Here is a 26081-nt window from a genome sequence, read left to right as displayed (position 1 = left end):
ACACAGTTAAATTAGCATTTCAGAAATTTCCTACAACTTAGTGAAAGACATTTTAAACATCTGTCTCCAAATATTCCTGAAAAACACAAACTGTAATGGTTCAGCTTTCTACTGCACAGACCATTCAAAATGCTTAACATATCATCTCCTTTAATCCTGACAGCAATTAACATGGATAATGAGAAAACTATAGAGGAGAGGAGTTAATTAACTTAACAGAGATTGTCCACTTAGTCAATGTTGCACATGAGATTCAAACGTTGATCTGACTTCAAAGACCACTCTTACTTGCCATGTTAAGTCACCTGTGCATGTATGCAGTTCAGGTTTCGTGAACTCAAAATATTCATGCAATTTCAACATAAATGGACTCAAATGCCATCGTAGTCAATATGTAGTCAATATTTCAACATTTCTCCAATCTCTGACAAATCGCTTTCATACTTATTTAGGTTTTTCTTGAGTGAGAACTCAAGTTTAAGACAGTAAGAGGGATAACTGAACCTTAACCTCCAGGACATCCTTTTACTCCCTTCCCCTGGCTGTGGATCTTATCACTTTCTTTTGATTAGCATTTCCTTCCATTTTGCTTAGCATTATTCATAACACAGCCCGTATTTTCCCACCCCAACACCTGGAGGGTCTAAGCAAATCTCACTTCCATGGGGGAGGTTTCCTTCAAGTTTTTTGAAAGAAATAAGCAGGCCAATTATTTTCCTCCAAGGTTGATTCCTAATGATCCAATGAGTTGTTTATTTTAATAGTCCTCAAATCACTTAGGTGCCTTTATATTGGGTTATTAGGCCTGTTTTAAAATGTCAAGCAATTAGAACTGCTGAAAAGAGCCTGGAATTCCCAAACCCAGTGAAAATCATACAATTTAGCAACTTTTGTTAACAGTACATTTTACTTTTTAAGAGGCAAAGGATGATAACAACAAATATGGAGAGGATGTGGAGATAAAGGAACCCTCTTACACTGTCGGTGGTAATGCAAAATTATCCAGCCACTATGGAAAGCTGTGTGGAGGTTCCTCAGAACACCACAAATGGATCTACCATATGATCCAGTGACTCCACTCCTAGAAATCTACCCCCAACACATAAAAACACAGATTCAAAAGGAAACCTGAACTCCTATGTTCATTGCAGCATTATTTACAATAGCTGAGATATGGAAACAACCTAAATGTCCAAAAACAGATGAACGGATCAAGAATATGTGATATATATACATAATGGGGCACAATTCAGCAAACAAAAAAGATAAACTCATGCCATTTGTGGCAATATGGATGAAGCCTGAAGGGATTATGCTAGTCAAAATAAGTCAGAAGAAAAATGACAAATATTAGATGATTTCACTTATATGTGGAATATAGAGAAACCAAACAAAAGGTCAAGAAAAAGACAAAATTAGCAAGCTGACCATAGATCTGAGGCATACAGCAAGGGACAGGGAAGGAGGGGGTCAAAACTGGTGAGGGAAGGACACAAGAGAATATGGCATTGGTTCATGGGTAATATGGTAGCAGGAGAACTAAGGGGACTAAAACCTATCATCGAACTAACCAACCATAGTCAACTTCTCAAGAAAATCTTACTTCTAAGGAAACAGAACACTTGTCTTGTTATTGAAAGAAGTCTTCAGTGACAATGCTAAAATGTTCAAATAAATTTTGGTAGAAAAATTCGGTATTTTCCTTTTTCTTTCTGGCTTTGGACCAGGAAAAAGACTAATTATAATAAAGTAAAAATCAAAATCAACAAGCAACTATAAACCAGAGAGACACACTATGGGGGTGGGGAGGTAGGATGGGGGTAGGAGGAAGTAGGATCAAAACAAGGGGTGGTGGGAATTGTATAGGGACTATAATCAAGATGAAAATGCATACATTGTGGGCCTCCCTGGTGGCGCAACGGTTGAGCGCTGGGTTGAGAAGCTGCCTGAAGCCTCTGCAGCGCCAGTTTGATCCCCGGCTGCTCCCCAGTCACCGGAGGAGGGTCCCACATGGCACACAGACCTCCTGCCGCCCGATGCTCCCCTCAGCAGTGTACTTCGGTCCTTCTGCCTGCTCTGCTCCCCACTCTGGCTCTGGTGAATTCTCTCACCCTCCCGCACTTCTGACTGTACCCCGTGCTTGTATAAATAAATAAATAAATCTTTTAAAAAATGCATATATTGTGCAAAAATGAAAAATGATGTAAAAATATATAAAAAATGAAAAAAATCAGTATTTTCAAATAGTTGGAATTAACTTCACAAACATACTCATTTTCCTATAATGAGCATACAAATTTGTGCAAACTTTGAAATCAGAGCCATGCAAATACACTCCTCAGGCATGAGTGCACTCCCCCTGACAAAAATTTCTTAAGCAGGCCTTTTGCTATCAATGTGTTTCATCAGCTTTTGTGATTCTCACCATAGCACTAAAATGAGGAGTATAGCATTATGTTTTATAACTATGTAAGTTACACTTTTATGGCAACTTTAGAAAATTAATTTTGGATGCTCCCACACAATCTGCTTGATTTGTGTTTCTTGCTTTGGCTTGTAAAAACTTAGTAATATACTTTCCCAAGCTTTGCTCTAAAGTATACTGCAATGCCATACTTAACCCCATCACATAAAGTTTGCTGAAAGAATCTAATGATTTAATGTACTCAAAGACTTCAATAAAAGTTAATCAAAACATGTATTATAAACATCTGTATCTAGACTCCTACAAGTTGCTCACAGTTTTCTAAGAGGAGGTATGGTTAAAGATAGGGTGCCTATAAAACTCTATAAAATTATAAACACTGTGAGTTATAGAGAGGTTAGAAACTATCATTTTCCCCCCTTAGTCACCTTAAAAAAACAAAACTCTGCATTACCAACACAACTGCTTTCCTTTTAGAGAGGAAACGTCTCTTTACCATGTCTTCACGTAAATGCACAATTAATGCTGACTTATAAAACTCAAAATGATTACTCAGATAAAAGTTGGACTGAGGCATAAAGACATAAAATTAACATTAGCAAAGTGCATAAATGTAGACAAAAAAACATTTTATTTGTAAAGCGGGGCTGATCTTCCCCAAGGCTGATTTGCTAAGGCTAAGTCAGGGGAACAATGAGGCAGATGGCGGTTAACAATGTACTGATCAGCCCTGCCCTGGCACTCAGATGTCAAAGTAACCCAGTCAAATTCTTTTCAAAATCCTCCTTTCATTTGTGAAGCATAACAAATGATTGGAAACACTATTAACAGAAATCTTTGTTCAGGTAAGAGCTCCGGGAACAATTGGAGAAAATTTATTGCTTAGACAACACACCACTTGTCCCTACCTGCTGTGACCTCAGAATGGCAGCATCGATCTCCTCCACCTTCTGAGTGATGGTGTTGCTCACTAAGTGGTAGCGCTCATTGTCCTCAGCCACCATTTTTTCAAGTCCTTCCCTTGCCCTCCACGGTACCAGTTCCAGTAAAGCATTGCTCACTTCATTGAGGGAGTCCAATAAGGCTTTGCTGTTTTTAGTTTCCTTTTTTAATTCCTGAAAACATAATTTTAAAAAAAACATGCAAATCTGTGGGTAATACCAAAGAGTCTGAACTTTTCCTTTAATTGTCCTTGGGGTTAAAGTCCTTTGCAGGCAAATAATGGGGTGTTTTGGCCCCTCAGTTTCAATTAAGCTTTACAGACCTTTATTATTTAAAGCTATTTTGCAAAAAGAGAAAGTGTTTCCTGAGAAGTTCCAAAGGAAAACTTAGTCATTTGTCAACAAGGCAAGATTTTATCTTTGATATTTAACATAAATGTATAAAATTTGGGAAACAAAACCAAGTTAACATGTATTAGTCTTTGCCTTCTGGTAACCTCTACATAATTGGCTAACAGAAAAACGAAATAAAAAGGAAGAATCCAAGCCAGAATTAAGTGACCCTCAAAATGAGGACATACTGGCTTTAAATCATTCTAGTTGAAGCACTGTATGGTCAGGGAGCCTGACCTCTCCAACTCCCTCTCACTCACATATGATTATGCCTCAGGGTTGATAAAAACAAAGGCTGCTATCTGAAAAAAAGAATGTTTCACATGGTAGAGTAGTATTTTTGCAATATAATAAATAAAACCACCACATGCTATGCATCTAATACAGTTATTCTAATCAAATAACATACATCTCTGAAACAATGACCATTTTCCTACCCTCCTCATCCCCCAGGTATTCATCATTCTGTCTCTTGTGTAATAAACTGTACTCACAACCCTAAGTCTCTGGAAACACATTACAATATACTTATAATACAGTGTTCTCATTTCTGGATTTCTAAATGTTTAAACAGTTGTTCTGCTGCCAATTTTCATAGGGTCCCTTCCCACCAAGGCATCCTTCAGCATATTAGTAATGACATGAGACAAGTACGTCATTCCTCTGTGAATAAGACTCCTCAAAAGATAACAAACTGATCCAAAATGTATAAATCAAAGCTTACTTTTTGTCTCACTTGAGCTTGGCTTGCCGCTTCTCCCTTCAGAACCTGAGTTTCATATGAAAGTAATTCCACCTCCACTTTGTCCAGCCAGGTGCAGAGCTCTTCATGTGTGGAGTGTAGCCGCCGTGCGAGCTGCAGTGCCTGCTCCAGAGTCTTGGCTACATCCGTGCTCAATTTAGTAATGTCTTTGTACCTTGCTTTAATGGCTTCCAATTTATCTTGAATTATTAAAACTTCATCACCTAAAATTTCAAAGGCATGTTACATCTCACAGAAGGGAAATAAAAGGTAGAGGGTTTCTTCAGACCTTATTGTACAATGATGATATTTTCTGTGGGATTAAAAAAAAGGAAACTTTTTTTCTAAAGACGATCTGACCCTAGAGAAGCCCTTATCTGAATTTTAATATTTCCCAAGATTCTGGAAAATCTGAACGGTGCTGAAAATGCAAATATGAAAACTGGAAAGGGCTACAGACCCTTCAGTTATGTGGAAAACATCACTCTGCATCTATCTGGAGGGTGCTTTCAGTTTTCAAGCATAGGAGTTAAGAACTTCCTGCATTCAAATACTTACTTTGTGGCTTCTTACCTATATAAGACACTCAACCTCTCTTTGCCCTTTGTGAGTCATCATTACAGGGAATAAGAATAGATACTAAATCATAAGGTTGGGACAAAAACTCAATGAATTTATATTTGCAAAATGTTTGTAACAGTGCCTGACTAGCACATGTATGTGCATGTGTGCACACACATACACATGTACACACATTTCACATATATTTTATTAACAAATTTATATGTACACATACATATTTTGTTTTGACATTTTTTAGAACTATCAAACTCATCTGTACTATACCAGTATGTCCTCACTTGTCTCAACTTTGGATCAGAGAAATCATATCATGGGCTTTAGAATTCTAGTTCAAGGCTCCAGATACTATATTGAATTCCTCCAACTCATAATTACTCCCACCACACACATATACTAAACTGTGAAACATAAATCTACAGCCAAGGAAATTATTAAAACAAGTTAGTTTATATCTACATCCTATATAGTGAGTTTAAGCATGGAGACATGGAAAGAGCCAAAGTATGTGTCACGAAACGCAATCACAATCTATCTGTAAATTAAAAGATATTTGTTGACAGCCCATGTGCTAATCTAGAATAACTGCTGTTCACAAGTGGAAAACTAATATAATTCTACTGTAGAGTTAGGCTTTTCTAAACATCTCCTGGGCCACAGCACTGTATGTTATGAGTAACTCACACAACTTCCATGAAAAAAAAAAAAAAAGAATTCAAGTGAGATCATGAGAAAACAAGTGAGATCCTATCCAAAATCCCCCTGATTGGTTTTTAAAGCATTCTCCAGAATGAAGTCTTCGAGTGGCCCAAAAATTATAAAGTGTTTTATTTTTCTCCCTGCCGAAAATATTTGGAAAGCAATGCAAAATGCTAACAGCATGATTATTTGGTTTAGAATATGATCTCACCTGTTGTTTGTTTAAGTAGTTCTAGTCCATTTAGTAATGCCTGGTCAACATCTTGTTTTCTGAGTAAGATGTCCTCTTGCAGAACCTAAAACACAGGAACCAATTTTATGTGGGGAAAAAGTTTAAATTAACATTGGTATTAGTTAACATAAGAAAATTTTAATTAGGTTTCAAAGAGATATATTTGGGTAATAATAGTCACTAAATTCCCATGTCAACCCCCTTCTCACCATTGTGGGCCAAGTCCGATGTTCAACTACGACAACCCACACCACTCAATTTTTCAGAAAAGACTGAGGGCCCTTTGAGAAAGGCTAAATGGAGGTGCTGGCGTACTGGTTAATTATGGGTCTTTGGATAAGACAATAAATTAACAAATGAAAAGTGAAATATCCAGCTACTTTAAACAGTGACTGTGTATCTGAATACACAGGCAGTCTTTTTTGAGTATAAAATTCTTATGAATCATAACAACATAAAATAACACATAAATAATGGAAGACCAAGGAAATGACAACAGAAACAAATAAAATAAAATAAAATAAATCAAAATACCAGAAGTTCAGACTGCTGCTTCCACAGGCCCTCAGTGCTGTAATCCTGGACTGAGAGCTTGCTTAGTTTGTCATGCACTTCATTCAGCCAATTCATCAACTCAACTTCATCTTCCCCAAAAATCTTAGCATTACATAAAGCCTGCTGGAGGAGCTCAGACCTGCTGTGACTTTTCTCTTGAATCTCAATGTACCACACTTGAGAGGAGTCTAATTTATTCTGCACCATATCTTTATCCTCCCTGGAGCTCAAAACCTTTAAGGACTGGCCAATGCTAACAGCCTGGTGTAAGTGTTTATTATGATTGATGATGTCATCTTCTAAAGCCTAAATGAAGTTTAAAAAAAGAGAGGAAAAAATAAACAAGGACAAATAAAAATGAAAACATAAACAGAACAAAAGGATGGAATTTGAAATGGGTTTAATTTGAAATATGCGTAACAAAACAATAGTACATAACTCAAATTTATGTCATAAAACAACAAAATGGAAAACTGAATCTTACTAATGTGTGATTGGTATCTTACTTTATGCTGCGCAATTTGTTCTTCAAGTTTAGACGCCTGGGTTCCTATGGGCTCACAATTTGCCAGCTTCTTCTCTATGGTCGTAAGCCACTCATTCAGTGGTTCTAAGGTTTCATGAAATTGCTGTGCTACCACGGAGATACCTTCCAATTGACGATTCCTATAAATGTGCCAAGATAAAGGTCATTTAGGGATGAAGAATGTGTGAAATATTCAACAAAAATTTCACTCCTGCTGCTGCATTCTATTCTAAACATTTTTTGTAGAAAACATCTAAGGTTAAAATAGAATCTCTCACATTTAAAAGACATGTTAAAATAGTTCTCCTATTAAGTAAAATTAAAGTTGAAGAACAGACCAGACTTAAGTGCCTGAATGTCAACAAAATCTCAAGTAACTTGGCTATGATACAATTATAATAGTTATAATAATAATTATGTATAATAACAGCAGCAATAATAATGACAATAATAAGCAATATTTAAAGAACACATATTCTGTGCCAGATGCTGTTTTAAGTGCTTTATATATTAATTGCCCTCAATCAGAGCACCAATTACTGACATGGCTTTAATCAAATGGTAAAAATATGTATCTCAAGAACACCCTTAACTTCCCTCTCCTCTTCCCCAGTGGAATTTAAAGTGACTCCTATTTCTAAAAGTACTATGTCAGGTATAGTTCCCAAATGCAACAGTCAGAAATTGGGACTTAAAATATCATGAACAGAGGAGAAATATTTCTTAGACTTTTACTTGTAATATAGAAAATAATTTTCTCAGCTGAAGAGGTACCAGGTAAATTAAAACCTACTTCTATTATCCTCAGCTTTTCTCTAGGGAAAGTGATTGTGCTGGTCTGCATATTTAACATACAGTATGATTCAGCATCAAATCAAGATTCTGTTGGAATCAAGAGTTGCTGTCATAACTTCTGATTATGTTTAATTCTTAGGGAATTATATGATTTGAGAAATTAGCTTTCTATGAGGGCAAAAGGAAAAATTGGAACATGAATAGGATTGTGTACCGAATACAATTTCTGTACCATTAGGTCACAAACTATACATGCAAGCATTTTTTATAACTTTCAGTTGAAATACATTTGATCCTAAGAAATCAATAAAATTTCTATATTATTTTTAGTTTCTGGATTATTATTATCTATGACTTTTTTCTAAGCTGAAAAATCCAATCATCTGGAATCAGGAGAAATAACTAGTTTAATTTACTATGAATTAAATTGTGAGCAAACCTATCAATCTGTGTGTGATTCATAATATGACCAATATCCCTTCATTTAACACCACTGTGAGGAAGATTTAGAAAAGAAGATTAGTGATGGTAGTAAAGCAGACATCTAGACATTCACCATTTTTTAAAAAGCACTAAGAGTATCTCCCATGGCATCCAGGACACAATGTCCCAGTGCATTACACAGAAGGGTTCATCTGTACATGTACATACTGAAGTACAACATGAAACTCTGAGCTCTTTAGATGCACCTTATTCTATGTTCCCAGAACAATAATTAATTCTATTCCATAATTCGAGATTAGACAAATGTTTCTCTTCAGTATTCTATCTCCAACAAAGATAAGCAATTATCTTTGGAACCCATTATTCAGTGATTCATCTCTGTTTAGCCCAACTTGTCTATGAGGCTAGACTTCAATGTAGTGAGTATTCAATACCATTCAATGTGGTGCCAATGCAGAGAATGAAAAAATACAATTTAAAAAGTATGTTGAGTGCAAGAATCCAGTGGAGTCATGTTCTAGGCATGTTGATGTTCATAAATTTCGTGGCACTCTCCGTTGTTTCACTTCCTAATTCACACTTACTCCTCCTTTAAACCATAGCAGATTTATAAATTTTCTGCCTCTAAAGTAGGTTCTTCCTTTTATAGGCTCCTATATTAGCCTTTATTTTTGCTTTGAAAGATAACCCATGTCATAACTTTCCAATGTCTACAAAAACTCAACTAGACTTAACCTGTCCGAAGGCAGAGATGATATCTCTAGGGCAGTCCTATGCCTGATGCATGGTAGACAGGCAATCACCATGTAATGAACAAATGAATGAGTCACTCCAGAAAGAAACGCTTTTCTTAGACAGGTGGGATAAATCTGGTGAATACGAAACATTACCTTTATAGGAATGAGGAGAGAGGCAACCCAGCCCTTACTCCCTTTGTCCACACAGATGGCAAACATAGGAAAATAACAACTTAAAGATAAATATTGCCAAAATAAAAAATATCAGTATTAAATCCACTGGTACTCTTTCAAGAGATTAGAATTATGTAAGTCACCTCGTTTCAGCTTTATTAAGCAATGCCTCCCATCTACTATCCAAGAGGCTCAGTTGTCTCAAAATCTTCACTTTATCTGCAGGTTCTGCTGTAGCAGCAATTTTTTCTCCTTCTCGTTTGATTAATTCCACAGTAGATTTGCGGTCATCCAACAATCTTTGGAGAAGCTTGGGACAATACAAAAAGGAAAATAATAATTTTACAATAAGAATGAAACCAGGGGTCTCCCGGGTGGTGCAAAGGGTTAAAACACAGCACTATGAAGCTATCCACAGCCACAGCAGCAAGAGTTCAATCCCCAGCCAGGGAGGTGACCCACATGGTGCAGCAGACCTCTCCTGACTCGCCTGCTGCTCCCTTCAGCAGTGTATTTCAGCAGATCTGCCTGTTCTGCTCCCCACTGTCTCTGGTGAATCCTCTCACCCACCGCATCTCTGGCCTACAGCCCAGATCTTGAATGCATAAATAAATAAATCTTAAAAAAAAATGAAACCATATTCTAAGTACCTTTGATTTGTGATCAAAAATGTATTTTAGGGCCTCCCAGGTGGCACAGCGGTTGAGTGCTGAGTTGCGAAGCTGCCCGCAGCCTGTGCGGCGCCAGTTCGATCCCCACCTGCTCCCTGGTCACCGGAGGAGGGTCCCGCATGGTGCGCAGACCTCTCCTGCCGCCTGCTGCTCCCCTCAGCAGTGTACTTTGGTCCTTCTGCCTGCTCTGCTCCGCAGAATTATCTCACCCTCTGGTGAATTCTCTCTGGCTCTAGTGAATTCTCTCACCCTCCCGCGCTTCTGACTGTACCCAGTGCTTGTATAAATAAATAAATAAATCTTTTAAAAATGTATTTTATAAGGATGCACATACAAAATGATCTAAAAAGTAGCATTTTTGAAATAACTTATTACTGTTGTGTCACACACTGTGGTAGGGGCATTTCACAGAAAATAAATATTGACAAGGCCACTAAACCTGTCATTAATTTTTTAATGTAAGAGGACAGAAGGCACTGCTTAGGGTATATCCACTGGATAATGGGGAAAGTACATTACTGTCATTGTAATAAAATGGAAATACCCAAAACATTCAACAATTTTCTATTGACAGGCAGACATACTAACCACTATACTAACAAGGACATTTTCTGTCCTATTGAGACAAAAAAATTATGATACATTGTCATTACTGGTTTCAAAATATTTTCTATAATAAATTTAAATCCATTATATACAAGGAAGTTGAGATTCAGAACAAGTTTACAATTTAGTGAGGTTAAAACTAGAGGTTCTTGGCTCCTTTTTTTCAGGAAGTTCCTGTAATCCTCTATGAAGATGAAAACTCAGAGAGGCTTCAATTATTTCCAAAAGGAGTATAGGGTGGAACATGTTAGAAAATCTCTGAATCTGTGTAAATGGTCTAATGTTTCAGGATTTAGCAGCAGAAACAAAATTTAATTTAATTCTAAGTTAATATTTCAAGACTCCTGGAATTGAACGTTTGATATAGGTAGCCAGAACTTAGGATTATCTTGCTCTAATCTTATCAAAATAAGTATTTCAGGAGCAAGGGCTTGGCACTGGCACTGTGGTAAGAGCATTGAGAAAGACACGGGTGTATAAAATACGAAATACTTTATTGCTTCCTTAAGCTGATCCTGATTGACAGTTAAGACTGGATATTTACCAAGAAGCATTTTGAGATCAAGACCACCAAAGCAGAAGGTTAAGAAGCACCTCAATGGGAAGAAGAAGAAATGCAAACTCTCCTGACATAGATTAAAGTTATTATATAACCAAAGCATAACAGGTGGTGGAGGCAGTAAAGAGAACTAATTAAGTAAATTACTTTGGGTAAACTTGAATAGCAATGCCTCTAGCAATTAATAAAGCAAAATAAACAAACAGGTTTTGTTGGCTGAGCATAAGGCATTAACTCTGAGAGAATGACAAAGGATTAAATTAAATTATAAATAGTCCAAGTTACATTATTCAAAATTCACGCAAATGCAATGTGTTCTAGTTATGTTTCTTTAGTCCTCACCTAATTTCCCATTATGCTAAAGTCTTCAAATAATTTTTAGAGAGATAGTATTGAACACTGTCAAAATTAAATGAAGCCTCCTAATCCACTCCCTTCTTTTTCAAATTACACACAGAACCTTACCAACACACTGTTTGCCAGGTCCCTTCCTGCACTAATTCTAGTCATGGTGACAAATTAGTACTCAGAGACACCACTAAATGCTGCATGATGAAGTGAATAGAAGAAGAAAATTTATACATGTGGTCCCAAAAATAATGGCGGCTTTTTATTGGCCACCATGTCTCTATTGAGTGTGTCTTTACATATTAAACCTGCATTAGTAGTGTCAAAAGATACAACAGCATATTCCTTAGTATATACAAATCACATTATTTGCTAAATATAGAAATACAGGTTGAACCATAGAAACCGTCCTATATGTAATCTATTAAAATGGCAATTTCATATGGATCAACAACATACAAAAGGACAGTGATATTTCTGTTCAAAGTCACATTTTCCTGAAATTTCCTTGACTACTCAGTACAATGTTGACACATGCACACACACGTGCGCACACACACATACACACAGAGCCCTCTATCACTTCCTGTTCCCTGTTCTTGCTTGGTCACTTCCTAATTCTTATCTTCCACCCCAGCTTTCTTATCACTTGGTTCTTAGCACGATTTACTTACTTTGTTTATCATCATCTCTCTCTCATGTTCCTCCCTTCTCACTGAGAACTTAAATTCTTAAGAGGAACTCTTATCTTTTTTAGTAAGTCTCTAACACCTACAACAATGTAACCCACTGGCACATGTTCAATAAATATTTGTTGAATGACTAATAAAGTAATGACTAGACTATCAATTAGCTAGAACACATTATTAATGTAAATAGAATCATGGATTTTTTTTTAACTCTCATTATTAAGATTTGCATAAAACATAATCCAAAAGCTTCACTATTACTTACCTTTTGTTCCTGTATCTGGGCCTTCACTACTTTGAACTCTGCTGATGGAGGCTTTTGATTGGCCACAAGCTCCTCGGTGTCCACCATCCAGCTAAGCAGGGACTCCAGAGCATCCTGGAACCTCCCACAGTGTAGCAGGGCCTCCTGCAGCTGGGCTGCTCGCTGAGCCACCTGCAAAGTTCCAGTTGCTCATCTTATTTATTTGTTTCATAAAATAATGACATTTGCCAAAGGGCCACTACTTTTCATGCTTATGTTCCCATCTGGTCATAAATTTCCTTTTCCTTCTCACTTAAAACTTATCTAAAGCATGATAGTGGGTAGAGCGCAGTCAACATTTAGAAAGTAAGGCATAAAAATAAGGTTGTCATCCCAGTTAATGTGAAATATCCAATGTAATTTTTGATCAGCAATTAATGATTCAAATGTTTTCAGGTTACAGAGAGAAACAATGTGAAAGTCATGCTTAATTATCCTTGGGACATATTTTTTATTTCCTATTGAATATGAGACATAATGATCATTTAAAAAAAGGCCAAAACTAATCAGAACTGTACTTTGTTAAGCAAAAGACTAGAAAGTACACAGTTAAAATTCTGACAGCTTCAAATTCTCTAGTCCTTTTCTGCCACACCAGTGTCTTTGTCTTCTAGTAAATGAAGCCTCTGTGTCCTCCATAGAGATATCTTATTGCTCTTCTCATCAAGTTTTCCCTTTTGGACTGAAAAAGTACTTGGCAAGATATTTTAAGCACTATGGAATATATTTATACCTGACACTGCATTCTAATTGTGTTTGAGGAACACAGTATGAATCCGACTTTAAATAATGACAGATATAGTTCAAGATCTGGCAGCTACCTTAGATCTCAACACAGGGAAGAAACTATAAGATGAGTGACAACATTATCCAGGTAAGCACTATATACCATAATAATTTTCAGGTAATTTGTGTCATGTGAAGAGCTATCATTGTGTGTCAGCAATATTTCTGTAATATATTATGACATTATTTTCTAATGTGTTCCCTTGTGGACATTAAGAGGTAGAATTTATATCTTATAAGGGAAATAATATTTATAGCTAATTGGCTATGGAAAAGGCAGCAAAGCTTTAGTCCAGGTTGACAGAGACACAGTTGCTTTTACTTGCACATTATAACCTATTATACAGTTTGTCATTAGTTGCTGGAATTTGAAAATTAGAAGTTTCACATAAAAAGTGAGATTTCCATGTTCTTTGGAAAGTAAGTAGACTATTTGGCAAAGTCAGACTTGATTCCTACATGTCAATAATTTGCTAGTATTGTACCTTTAGAGGTGAATACTCTCTCAACAAAGGGCTATGGATCATGGGCCACCTGCCATCACACGTATACTGCTGTGTCTCTATCAAAGTCAAGGTAAAAGCAGGGACAGACCCTGCTTTACCCAGCTTGTTTCTTTCATTTACCTAGCTCCAGTGGACTTCTGAGTCTGGGAATACAGTTTATAAGGAAAAGAAAAAGTAGACATGTTTGGCAAAGTCAGCCTAGATTCCTCCATGTCAATAATTTGCTATCACTGTACCTTTAGATGTGAGTACTCTCTCAACAAAGGGCTATGGATCATGGGCCACCTACCATCACACCTGCACTGCTGTGTCTCTATCAAAGTCAAGGTAAAAACAGGGACAGAACCTGCTTTACCCAGCTTGTTTCTTTCATTTACGTGGCTCCAGTGGTTATCTGAGTCTGGGAATTCAGTTTATAAGAAAAAGAAAAGTAGACATGTTTGGCTACTATAAACATGATATTATTTTCTATGTTAGAAAATAATGGGGGTTAGGTAATTACCTTTTTATTGAGAGTCTTCCACCGTGTATTGACATCTTCCAGGTCATGCTCCAAAGTTTGGGTGCTGGTCCCTTTAGCAGCACTCTGAATAAGGCCTTGACCTAACCAGTTCACATCTTGCTGTTTAACCTGCAAAGGTTCAATCTCCTCTTTTTGGAATACCTAGGTTGGAAGAGCAATAAATATATGTATTATCGCACCTAACAACCACTGATATGTGTTCAATTATTGGGTATCAATTACTAAAGCTAAAGTTAACTGTTGTTGCCTATTCATAGGTCATAGCTACACTGTAGCAGTAAAAAAGTAATCTAAATATTAATTCATAGTATCATGAAAACCATTTGTAAATATTAAAGAATGATAAACTTAGTGCATTTAATCAGATTACCTCAAAACCAAGAAGAATATATGTATCCATTCTTTACTGTTTCATTATCAGAGTAATAGCATTTCTGATGAATCCCATTTAACTCCAGCAAAAAAAAAAGTATGAAAAATGCTAAGAAGCAAGATAATAAGATGGGCCCAAGATGAGTCTTACTGGGAAAGAATCTTTATTATCTCTTTTGAGGATGGCTGCTGCTACCTGGCAATTAAGTATGAGACTCAAATTTAAGATAAGAATCACTGATGAGTAGATGAAATAAGAGGCCAATTTATGGCTGGCCAGAGGACCAAAAGTATAGGAACAGGAAATGGAAAAAGATATAGGCAGAAGTGGCATAATAAGGATCCCTATATATTAAGATGCCTGTGGGCTTCCAAGGGGCATGGAGACCTTACCCCAGGGATCTGATCACACACATTGACAGCAATTACTCTCTGGTCACTGCCTCTATTTCTGCACTCTCCCCCAACGCTCCATCCCATCATTACACTGCCCCAGTTGCTATAACTGGAAAAAGATCTAATGTGTTAGATTAAAAACAGGTTCCACAAAAGCAGAAATTTCTCTCACTCTTACAGTATTTCTCTGCTCCAGATCTACCACAGTACTTAGTTTGTAATATGTACCCAATGATTATCCGTCCAATGAGTATCAGTAAAGAAAATTTTTTTGGTATCTTGGAGTGGGTGTCATCAGCCACTCAAGAGGTTATACTGGGGGGTATATCAACTTTTTCAATGTATAATACAAATGTTTTTAATGTAGGTCTTGAAGGATGCCATGAAGAAAATAAATTAAGGTAGGAAAAGTTCAGATGGGTGTTATGGTAAGACAAGGTTTGGGGTTCTACTTCAGTGCACTTTATAAATGTATCAGTAGTTCAAGTGAATGGATAGTCAGAATATATGAAAACATAGTAAAGGAAAATTTCAAAGTAGCACTTGAAACATTATATAGAAAGTATTTTTTGAAATATGTAGCAATTCCAACAGACAAACTCTCCAGATTCTTCTGGTACTCAGCCTTAGCATGCTGGATACTTCTGTGTACTGTGTGAATGAGTAAACTAAGAAGTAGCAAACAAGTGATTATTTCCTCTGAAAAGTCTCCCCTTAGTGAAATGCCCAAACTACTAATCCATACAGACAATTCCCACAATGATCAATTTTTTTCTATGTAACAATTCTAAATATAAAAGGTCAGCTATAATAATCAAAGAAATTATAAGACTTCTCCCAAATCATTGAGGAAAAAAACCTATTTTTTGTATTTTTTTAAAAGGCCTTAATTTACCTAATAAGCCAATTAGAAAGTTACAGTAAGGTGTTGAATGTAGAACTTGGCACAATGATTTCCTATATCACTTTCTAAGTTACCACTTCTAGGAACTACTAACTGAGGATATGTTTTACTACTTACAAAAAAGGTAGGTATGAAAACTGCTACACTGTTAATTCTAGGAATGTGTCTGGCATATAAGAACGTAGGGAAAATTTTTATTCTCCCTCATTGTTTTCAAGATTATATATATATATATAGTATATATATATATATATATACACACACACACATACACACACACACACACACATATATATATATATGATGATATATATATATATATATATATATGATGTTCTAATAAAAGGTCTTAAGCTCTGAACTTTTCCTTTAAAGAAATTACTTTCAGGCTTGCATATTAGAGTAGTACTAGAAAAAATGTAAAGTAACTACTAAAGAATCTATACAGACCACAAAGGACTTCATTACTTTTTACAAACAAACTACAAAATCACTTACAGAAAAAAAGCACTTTGCTAATAAGCTTTTAAATTAGCATGCCACTTAGTTTATGCTCAGGGAAGGGATTTCCCCACCACAGCAATTGTGTCATAGACCAAGAAATGGAACTTTTCTGACATTATCCAAATTCCTTATCTCCAGTGCTAACGAAATACCTTTGAAGAGTGACTGTCCTTCTAATCCATTCCATCAGCACACAAACACAAAGAGATGCTTGAAATAAAATGAAATAACCTCTGAGGCAAAGTTTACCAGAAGAACTTAGTAAAAATACCAAAATAGCTAAACTTCAATCTGAGCAGGAAGAAAAAAATTACAGGGTTGACAAACAACCTCTACTTATTACAAGGTTGCACCCTTTACTTTCTTACCTCACTCACCACTCACAAAAAGTTCAGAGTTATAACGACTGCAAAATGCAGGACAATAACTTCTCTACTTGCAGATGCAGAGCTATTAAGAAAATATGCAGCACAATTAAAAGCCCTTATTTTGAGTAGCTTACTTCACATGCTGCAACCAACATAACACTTTTTGTACCTTCATGACTAAGTATTTTAAAGCTTAATAAATCCAATGCAACTGCCCTTTAAATGGCAGTGTCTTAAACCATGATTTGTGTAAAAGTATAATGTAAATATAAAGTCACAGTGGAGGCATTCTAAATAAAGGGGAAGAGCCACTATTTGTACAATCAATAGGAGGACTCTAAATGGCACAGAATACTCATTTTTATCAAAACTGGCTCCTAATTAATTTGTTAAAAAGGCCAACTTGTGAAGGTTTAGGATATTAGCTAAACTCCCAAAATAAAAGACTGGATTTGACTGTTGTTAGAAATACTAGTAAGCACTTAAAACAGAGCCAGGAACTTCTGGCACTGAAGTTTCACAATTCCATTAATTACCTGGACTGACGGAAAACCATTACAGAATGTATCCAACATTCCCGCCTGGGCCCTTGTTCTTCTGGGAGCTGTTTTCTTTCTTACTGGTATAAATTTTGGGGCACACTTCATATGAATCACTTCCATTTCCTGGGTTGAATGGGGAGCCTCCACTTCCTCTTTAGATGCTATGTTGGATTCTTCTGAACCATATGGTGCCAATAGTGTCACATTTTCTACCAAACTTGTGCTGCCACAATCTACATCATTTCTTCTCAGATCTGTATGAGGAAGATGTAAATCCTCAGGAGAACCTTCTATAAATTCCCTATTTATTGATGCGACATGGAATTCCCCTTCTTCTCTGGGGTTAGAAGTGCACTTCTTTTCTCCATCTCTTGTCATAATTAGTGGGTCACACTTAATAGTACTCTCTTTCAAATCATTCTGCAGACAGTAATTTTCACCATGCATTTCCCTTTGACCACTGACATGTTTTGTTTCCTCTAGTGGAGACACATCATGCAAAATCATTTTGCAGCTTTCATCAAGGTGGGCACTTCTACATGAAAGCAGTGGGATTTTTTGTTCATTAATGGAGTTAACAGGAAAAAATGGTCTATATTGCTCTGGTATATGAATATCTTCAGTAGAAGATAAGCTTCTAATTCGTGGCTGGTCTCCAGTTAAAATGTTCTGTTTTTCTTCCCGCTCTGCTGGAGGGCTACATAAACCAGAGTCATCCTCCTCAGATGTGAGAGAATTAGTAGCCCATCTGCACTTGCTTGCCTTAGTAACAACATCTGACATATCAGTAGGTTCAACAAAAGAGCTTTCACTTTTGTTTGCATAATCCATAAAATTGGCTGGGACAAACATTCTCCATGACCGTCTATGCTCTTTCTTTTCAGCATGAGATTTGGCTTTAGGTAATCCTGTGGTTCGAATGATATCACTATTTAGTTTGAGTGCATCAAAGATCATCTTTTCATCTAGTTTGTTAGCTTCACGACCCCTCAGCTCAAATACACTGGAAGAAGCAAGGGCACCGTTCGAGCATAAAGAACTAACATCCAGTGTTCTGTGACTGTAGGGTAAAGTCCGATCTGTAAAATGCCTGGAAGACAGGCTACCTTTTGAACCGGAGTCTATCTGTTCATTTAGTCTAACAGTATCATAGATGGACCGCTGTGGAACATAACAGTCTTCAATATTCAGGTCCTCCTCTTCTTCCCCTTTCCCTACACATGGGGGATTCTGACGTAAACAGTCTGGTCTGCTGAGTGGCTTCCCCATTTTGTAGATAGTTAAAACAAATATTGCAGCTCTTGACACAGAATATAAGAAATAAGGTAAAGTATCTCTCAAAGTATACACTTGTGAACAGAATTATAAAGTGCCTTCCACATAAAGACACACACTCAAATAATATACATTGTAATATATGAGGTGTTTAAGGTTATTATCAGTGCATTGGTCTAAATGCAACTATCCTTTTACCTGGCTGCCTTCAGAATTATTCTAAAAAGTAAAGTGCATCAAGAATAGAGAATAGAAATCTCCTCCCTCTCCCTCCCTTAGTCCCCAAAGTTCCCTTTCACAGACTCCAAAATAGAAAAAAAAAACCAAACATACACTTAACAGTGGTTCAAACACCAGAACACTCCTTTGTCAGTCCATTTCCCTATTTAGTTTGATTTTGCATCGAAGGCTTTCAGATTAAAATTTCCAAATGAGCAAGCATTTCAACAGGCTGAGTGCTAATTTTGGCAGAATGGGTTAACTGTAATCCACTTAAAGATGGTTTGCAAAACTCCATCTCCTTTATAAATAAACCACGTCTTAGAAACTTAGAAGACAAACACAGGGGCCATGTATTGTTCAAGGCACAGAACAAATCTTCAGCGAAAAATAAGTTAAGTCTAATGCTGTAAGAAAGTTAAAATTTTCTTTTACTTTTTTGGGAAATAGCCATAAATAATCTCAAGTCAAATCACAGTTTTTCTTCTTATATTAAGCTTCTTTGAAGCTATTCAGAACTACCCAAAGGAAAAAATAAAATTAGACTTTTGAACAACCAAGCTAGTACACTCCAGCAACTGTTTAAAGTAACAAATTAGAAAGCATGGTGTACTACAGAACTCCCCTCTAAAAGAAAAATAATTTCCAATGTCTTATCTGAACCTTCTTATGAAGGGCTTATTCCACCTGAGGCAATTGCAGCAAAGAGCTCCGGGTTTCCTCTAAGGCACACGCAGGGTTATTCACATTCAGCTGGAAAACCAATTTTATCCTTTGAAACTGGCCAACTGAAGCCCCAGTTTGGCTTTCATTTTAACTACAGCTGGAGAGAGGCAGAGGTGGCGGTGAAGGAGGCAGAAAAGTAACTCCACCAGGGACCTCAAGCGCTGTTCCCAGCTCCTCAGAGCAGCACTGTCCGAGGAAGGCATCTTCCAGAGAATGGGCGCTTCCAGCAACGACCTCGCTCTTTAGGCAACATTTGCTTCGTCCCTTTACCCACGGAGTGCTCCAGAAGAACAGCTGAATTGTTTCCCTTCCCAGCTATGCCCTCCGGTGACTTAACTTAGCAGTCATCTTTTCTTTGACTCCTTGTATCTCCGGGAGCTGAGAGCTGTCTGAGGGGGAGGTACCTAGAGGCCGAGAGGCTGCAATGCAACAGCTAGGTGGTGACATCAGCAAATCAGACCAAGTCCTGGAACTGGGGAGCTCCGGATCAGAGATCCAGAGATCGCTGAAATCCAAAACTAGTTCAAAATGGGAAGGGATCCCAAGAGGCAGAACCTGACACCAGGAGCTCCTTAAAGAAATCATTTTGTGAAAGTCTGGTGACTGAGTTCATTTGAATATAAATTGGGGGACTAAAAGAGCTTACACAGGTCCCTATCCTTCCGTTAAAACACACTCTCATACAGGGCTGCTGCAGATTCTGTAGTTTAAATAGTATCTGTGATGCAGAGAAGGGATCACTTTGAAGTCTAGCATTGTTTCACTCCTTTTAAAAGCCCAAGTTCAAGTCTAACTGTTCTCCAGAATAAATTATTCCCCAGGGCACAGAGCCCTGAGCATTGCTGACATGAATATTAGTAATTACTAATAACCATGCGATCCTCTTGAGGTTAATGCAAGACTCAGGCAAAGATCAAGGGCGGTAAGTGACTCTGGATATTTAATAAATAAAATAACATCCACTGGCTTTTAACTATTGAATATATGTTCTTTAAAACACCTTGAAAATAAATTCAGCAAGCCCACCCTTAGTGTTGGCAAAAAAAAAAAGCTTTAAGTAAAATAAAATCTATCAAGTCTTTTATTTTACAAAACAAGCAACACTGCTAGTGTAGCAGACAGAATAACAAATGAGAGAAGACTTGTCTCATCTCAATCTCACAAAATCTCTCAAAAAAATGAAGTGAACTCAAATGAAGAAGGCAGTTCTAGTTAAATACAAGCTTACACTTTATCTGGTAATTTCCAGGAAAGCGGGGCAGGGAATGTCCATCTTATGCACCTTTAGCAAAAAAAAATATTGTTCCAAGGTTATATTTATAACTCTAGGAACTGACGCTTTTTTTAAAAAAAATCTATCCCATAACCAGAACTCTATAGGTAACACACTCATTCAAAAATTAGATGCAATTCTAAATTCCCATTAATATCACAACATCAAAGTCCATTGTTCATAGTGAAGGAGTGAAATATTTCAACAAACACTGAACCTGAGGTGTTTAGTGTTCAAGCACATAGGCTGTTCTGAGGCCTGATGATAAGAGAAAAAAAATGTGCACAGGGTTATTATGTTTGAACAATGGATTGGGCAGTAGGCAGGGAATAAGAGGAGACTAAGGGTTTTATGCCCAACTGCTACAAACTTGATATACAGACTGAGAGGTTACTTATTTATGGCAATATTAATAATAAAACTTCCATGAAATGAATGAGTGCCCTTCTCTAAATATTTTGTGATCTTCTTAGAACTTTTCAAGAGAAAAATGACTTTAATTCAGTCCACCTCATACTCTAATTCTGAATCATTAGCACCATATTATTCTAGCCTTATGTAAGGCTGAGAAGAGCAACATTTGTAACCTCACTTTTTGAGATGCATAGTTTTATTTTTAAAACTACATCGGTAACGCACATAAATTCAACCATTCATAAAATGTCCTCCTCACTCTCTGCCAAACACCATGGTAAGCTTTGGCATAGCACTGGTGCAGCAACACAGTGCCACTGTCTTAACACAACTTACACAGCATTAGGAAATATGATGAGAAAGTGGGCAGTGTGCAGTTTGGAAGTTGGGAGTAATACAGGAAAATGTCTTCTAGCTGATTATGTTTACGTGTATGCAATTATTTATTAACTGACTTTCTAATTTATTAAACTAATTTCACTTAATTCTGCATTAATGATCCTAATAATTCTGATTCTAGTTAAAATATGTACTATCAATATGATATTGGTATTTTGACAATAACTTACATATATTGGTTACTTGAAATCACATCCCAAAGATGTAGCTAGATAATTTAAAAGAACTAATATTTAGAACAGAACTGGAGTGGTTTATCTTTTCTTTCTAAATTCATTTTATACAGTTACTTTAAAGTTAATAAAATCAAGATATATTAAAAATTATTAAATATTAGTCATGATGGCTAGCTATCTCACATTTCATAAGAGATAAATACACAATGGATAAAATAGTTTGTCAAAAAATAGTAAATGTGATTATCTCATGCAATGGTAAAATGTTCTCAAAATGTAATTTTTAATTAATATATATATCTTACCAGATCTGACCTAACTAAAATATTTTCTCAATGCAGATGATTTTGGCAAAGTACACAAACACAAATTGAATTATAAACAAAATAATACCATTTTTAATTTTATATTTTTAAAGATTAACTCTTTAAAATTAATGTCCCTGAAAAATCTTACAACCAAGTACAACAATCTACTCCATAGAAAAGTCAAAAGGCTAATTTTACCAAGTGAAACATGGAAATTTTAGAACAGAAAGATTGGAGATATTTAAGAAACTCAATGTGCAGTAAGTAGAAATGTCTGTCTGAGTAAATGCCATTCTACCTATGAAAACTGAAAACAAGGCTCCTCCTGGCTCAATAGAGCCTAAAATCTAGATTAGAAATCAAACAAGAGATAGGTGGGCTTTGGGTTTTTTGTGCACAAAATAGGCCTTAGCAATAACTTCTATTATTCTTTCTAAAAAGACATGCCATCAGCTAAAGAAAATGAAAGCATCTTATATTTTTAGTTTTCAAACTAATAAACTTCCTCATGCAAATGACTAAAGGATTTTACAGGATATTCATTAGATGAATATGCAATAGCTATTCATTTCAGTGGAAAATAGTTTATGTGTAAAAGAAAGTAAATCATTCATAGCCCACCACAAAAGCAAACAAATTCACAAACTCTTAATAGAGTCATTGTTTGATGCCAATGGGAATTTATCTTGATGTGAACATTAGATAATATCTTAAATAAGCAATTGCTATTTTTCCTGTAAGTTAACTTACTACAATTTGTCCCCTTTTCCATTATACATATGACTTCGTTTTTTCACCAAAGTTACCCATCAAACAAACCAAGGCACATGATAATGACCCTATTCAATTTCCTTCAGAGAACCAAAAATCAAAATCCAAAAAAAACCTGAAAACACATTTCCTATTAACACACTGACAAGAGAAAGTAATCTTAAAGTTGAGACAATTAAAGATAAATGAGGGACAAGAGGCTTTTCGATCATAGACATTTTCTCAAGGTACCCTAGTTCTTAAGTTTTTCACTTAATTTATAATCTGAGCATTTACCTACGTGAGGCTATTATAATGAAAGATTCAATACCCAAATACATGTTTAGAGAACATTTACCCATAAAATTTTCTTATGGAGAAATTAACATGTAATTGCATAACAACAAAGTAAATGCTGCTTTATCTCTCTCACATGCATACTCTAAGCAACTTTCCACATTAGTAAAATAAATTATGTAGATCTCCTTTTATCCCTGGGAGATCTATGACAAAGATAGTACAGGCTACAGTTTGGAACTATTAAGGGCATCACTTTAAAATGGTGATACAGGCTTACCCCATTAACAAGAAATCACCAAAAGGATTCTGTGCTAAAACTTCTGGCTAAAACTGCCCTCAGAACAACTTACTTTAACTCCTCAACCTTAAATAAACCTAAGAAGTGAAGTGAGGCTGTGCAAACATAAAGAGTCACAGAATTAGCAGCAAAAGTGGAAAGAGAATCCATATTGCCAACTTCCTTTTGATAGCCTTTCTGAGCAGAGTGGCATATCCCCCACGTGATTCAGGAAAGCTGGTATCCATCTGCTATACCTAGTTTGTGCAGGTAAGATTATGAGGAATTACTAATACTATACAACAGGTCAGTTCCAACTCTTAATAGTTTGGTATAGTCCCCAATTCAGTGGGGTTTTTCTTTATTGTCCAGGATGCGTTCTATTCTTTCTTCCTAAAACCTTAAATGCCCCACTGATGCAGGTGATTGAATAATGTGACCTCCCTGGGACTTCCTACTGGGGCAGGGGGTAAGTCTCAGGGTTATCACACTATTGCCCCTGCGGCCACAGTTCGATCCCAGGCCAGGGAGTTACACACATATGGCACAGCAGGCCTCTCCTGTCTCGTCCACTGCTCCCCTCAGCATTGTATTTCAGTGGATTTGCCTGTTCTGCCGCCCACTCTCTCACTGGTGAATCCTCTCACCCCCTGCACCTCTGGCCTATACCCCAATTCTTGTATGCATAAGTAAATAAAAATAAATGTTTAAAAATAAATAATGTGGGCCTCCCCGGTGGCGCAGTGGTTGAGCGCTGGGTTGCGAATCTGCCCTCAGCCTCCGTGGCGTCGGTTCGATCCCCGGCTGCTCCCCGGCCACCAGAGGAGGGTCCCGCATGGCGCGCAGACCTCTCCTGCCGCCCGCTGCTTCCCTCAGCAGTGTACTTCGGTCCTTCTGCCTGCTCTGCTCCTCGCTCTGGCTCTGGTGAATTCTCTCACCCTCCCACGCTTCTGACTGTACCCAGTGCTTGTATAAATAAATAAAATCTTTAAAAAACAAACAAATAAATAAATAAATAAATAATGTGACCTTCCTATAAAGCTCATGCACAAATTACAGCTCCTAAAATGAACATATTTTCACCTTAAAAATACCAGAGGAAGATTATTATGCAACTTCTTTGCTAATATAAAGAATTTAACAAAAATCCAGCTAAGAATTTTTCCCTAATAAAAAGGCCTTCTGCAACAGTTATTTAATTTCTCTTTGTTCTTAACAAAAAATGGAGGACAATTCATTGCTGACCTTTAACAATACGGGCACACTTAAAAACCACTATTAAACCCTTCTATGGTCAGTTTAATTTTATCTTTAAAAATATGGTAAGAGCCTCCCTAGTGGTGCAAGGGTTAGTTAAGCACTGCACCATGAAGCAATCGCAGCCTCTGCAGCATGAGTTTGATTCCTGGCCAGCCAGGGAGCAACCCACATGGTGCAGCAGACCTCTCCTGACTCACCTGCTGCTCCCCTCAGCAGTGTACTTTGGTCAATCTGCCTGTTCTATTCCCCACTCTGTCTCTGGTGAATCCTCTCCCCCACCCTCCAGCATCTCTGGCTTGTACCCCAGCTCTTGTATGCATAAATAAACAAATCTTTTAAAAAAAGTAAAAAATTTAAAATATGGTAATATCACAAACATTGTTTAAGGATCATTTAATAAATATCTTAATAGGACATTTGGAAAGTGATTCATTTCAGCAATACTATTTAAAAATACTGCTCAAACTGCCTGGCTTCTCTTGTCTCATGAGAGCATTTTAGTTCACCTGATATTGAAATAATGATGTCTTAAATAATTCCTATACCTGGATCTCTACAGAAAATTTATTAGAATAATTAAACATCTGGTCTTCATCTCTGGTTTTGACTTGATTTACAATTTCTCTGTTCACTGAAATATTATTTCCACTTTGAAAAGAAAAATACATCATGGGTTCACAGCTACTTGTACCAGTTATGTGTTCAGTTGTGGGGACAAAATCAGTTACAATCAGTGCAACAACAGTGGTCAGAAATAAAATAGTAAGCAGCTTCAGAGGTAAGATCTTTTATTATGACCTAAAGAATGATGGGGAGGGATATACAGTTCTCTAGATTGTGTCTGGATATGTTCATTAAAACATCAAGCTTCTTTAATCCTCTTTGAAATGAAATCAATTCAATATTTGACAATGATTACTTCAGATCTTTTGGCTGTTGATGATTTCATGGGAATTACTAGGACATGTCCCTCATTTACAGTGGTTACATATGTCTTTGATAAATAACTGTGGAGACATTAATATTACTTAACAATGTACTTTAGAGTTGAAGATAATCTTGTGTTAGGAGTCTTCAACAGGAGGTAAGGAAAGAAACCAAAGGACCTTATTTTTCTTCCTACCTAGGAATTTATGACAGTCCACATAGAATTTAATGTAATAACAGAGATGTGTAATAGAAGTATAGTAGAAAAATAGTGCTTTGAGTTATCGACAGCAATAGGTAACACCTCAGTCGTCAAATATTTTAGCCAATGACTAACACAATCAGATGTAACAAAATTAAAATAGCTTAAAAAATTTAAGCTAACACAAAAGGTAATACCACCTATTTTCAAAAATTTGGAATAGCTTTCAGTGACAATGCCTTAGAACATTTGGTA

General features: G+C 36.6%; 1 protein-coding gene across 10 annotated transcripts in view; it reads right to left on the bottom strand.

Moving 5' to 3' along the window:
- Positions 1–26081, bottom strand: part of DST (dystonin) — a gene marked incomplete at both ends in the record, with an annotated part of 433522 nt that overhangs the window by 63683 nt on the left and 343758 nt on the right. For 7 of the 10 annotated variants that reach the window (XM_084229023.1, XM_084229019.1, XM_084229024.1 and 4 more), the window contains 8 exons: positions 3334–3540; positions 4484–4725; positions 5991–6075; positions 6546–6872; positions 7073–7232; positions 9386–9552; positions 12381–12551; positions 14214–14375. In XM_084229023.1, coding sequence (XP_084085149.1) covers positions 3334–3540; positions 4484–4725; positions 5991–6075; positions 6546–6872; positions 7073–7232; positions 9386–9552; positions 12381–12551; positions 14214–14375 — 1521 coding nt within the window. The remainder of the gene's footprint in view (positions 1–3333; positions 3541–4483; positions 4726–5990; positions 6076–6545; positions 6873–7072; positions 7233–9385; positions 9553–12380; positions 12552–14213; positions 14376–26081) is intronic. The other 3 variants (XM_084229025.1, XM_084229029.1, XM_084229030.1) reach the window with 1 other exon arrangement.

Source organism: Talpa europaea (genome assembly GCF_964194135.1).
Source record: "Talpa europaea genome assembly, chromosome: 2".
NCBI classification, from domain to species: domain Eukaryota; kingdom Metazoa; phylum Chordata; class Mammalia; order Eulipotyphla; family Talpidae; genus Talpa; species Talpa europaea.
This window is presented reverse-complemented; position numbering and strand designations above follow the sequence as displayed.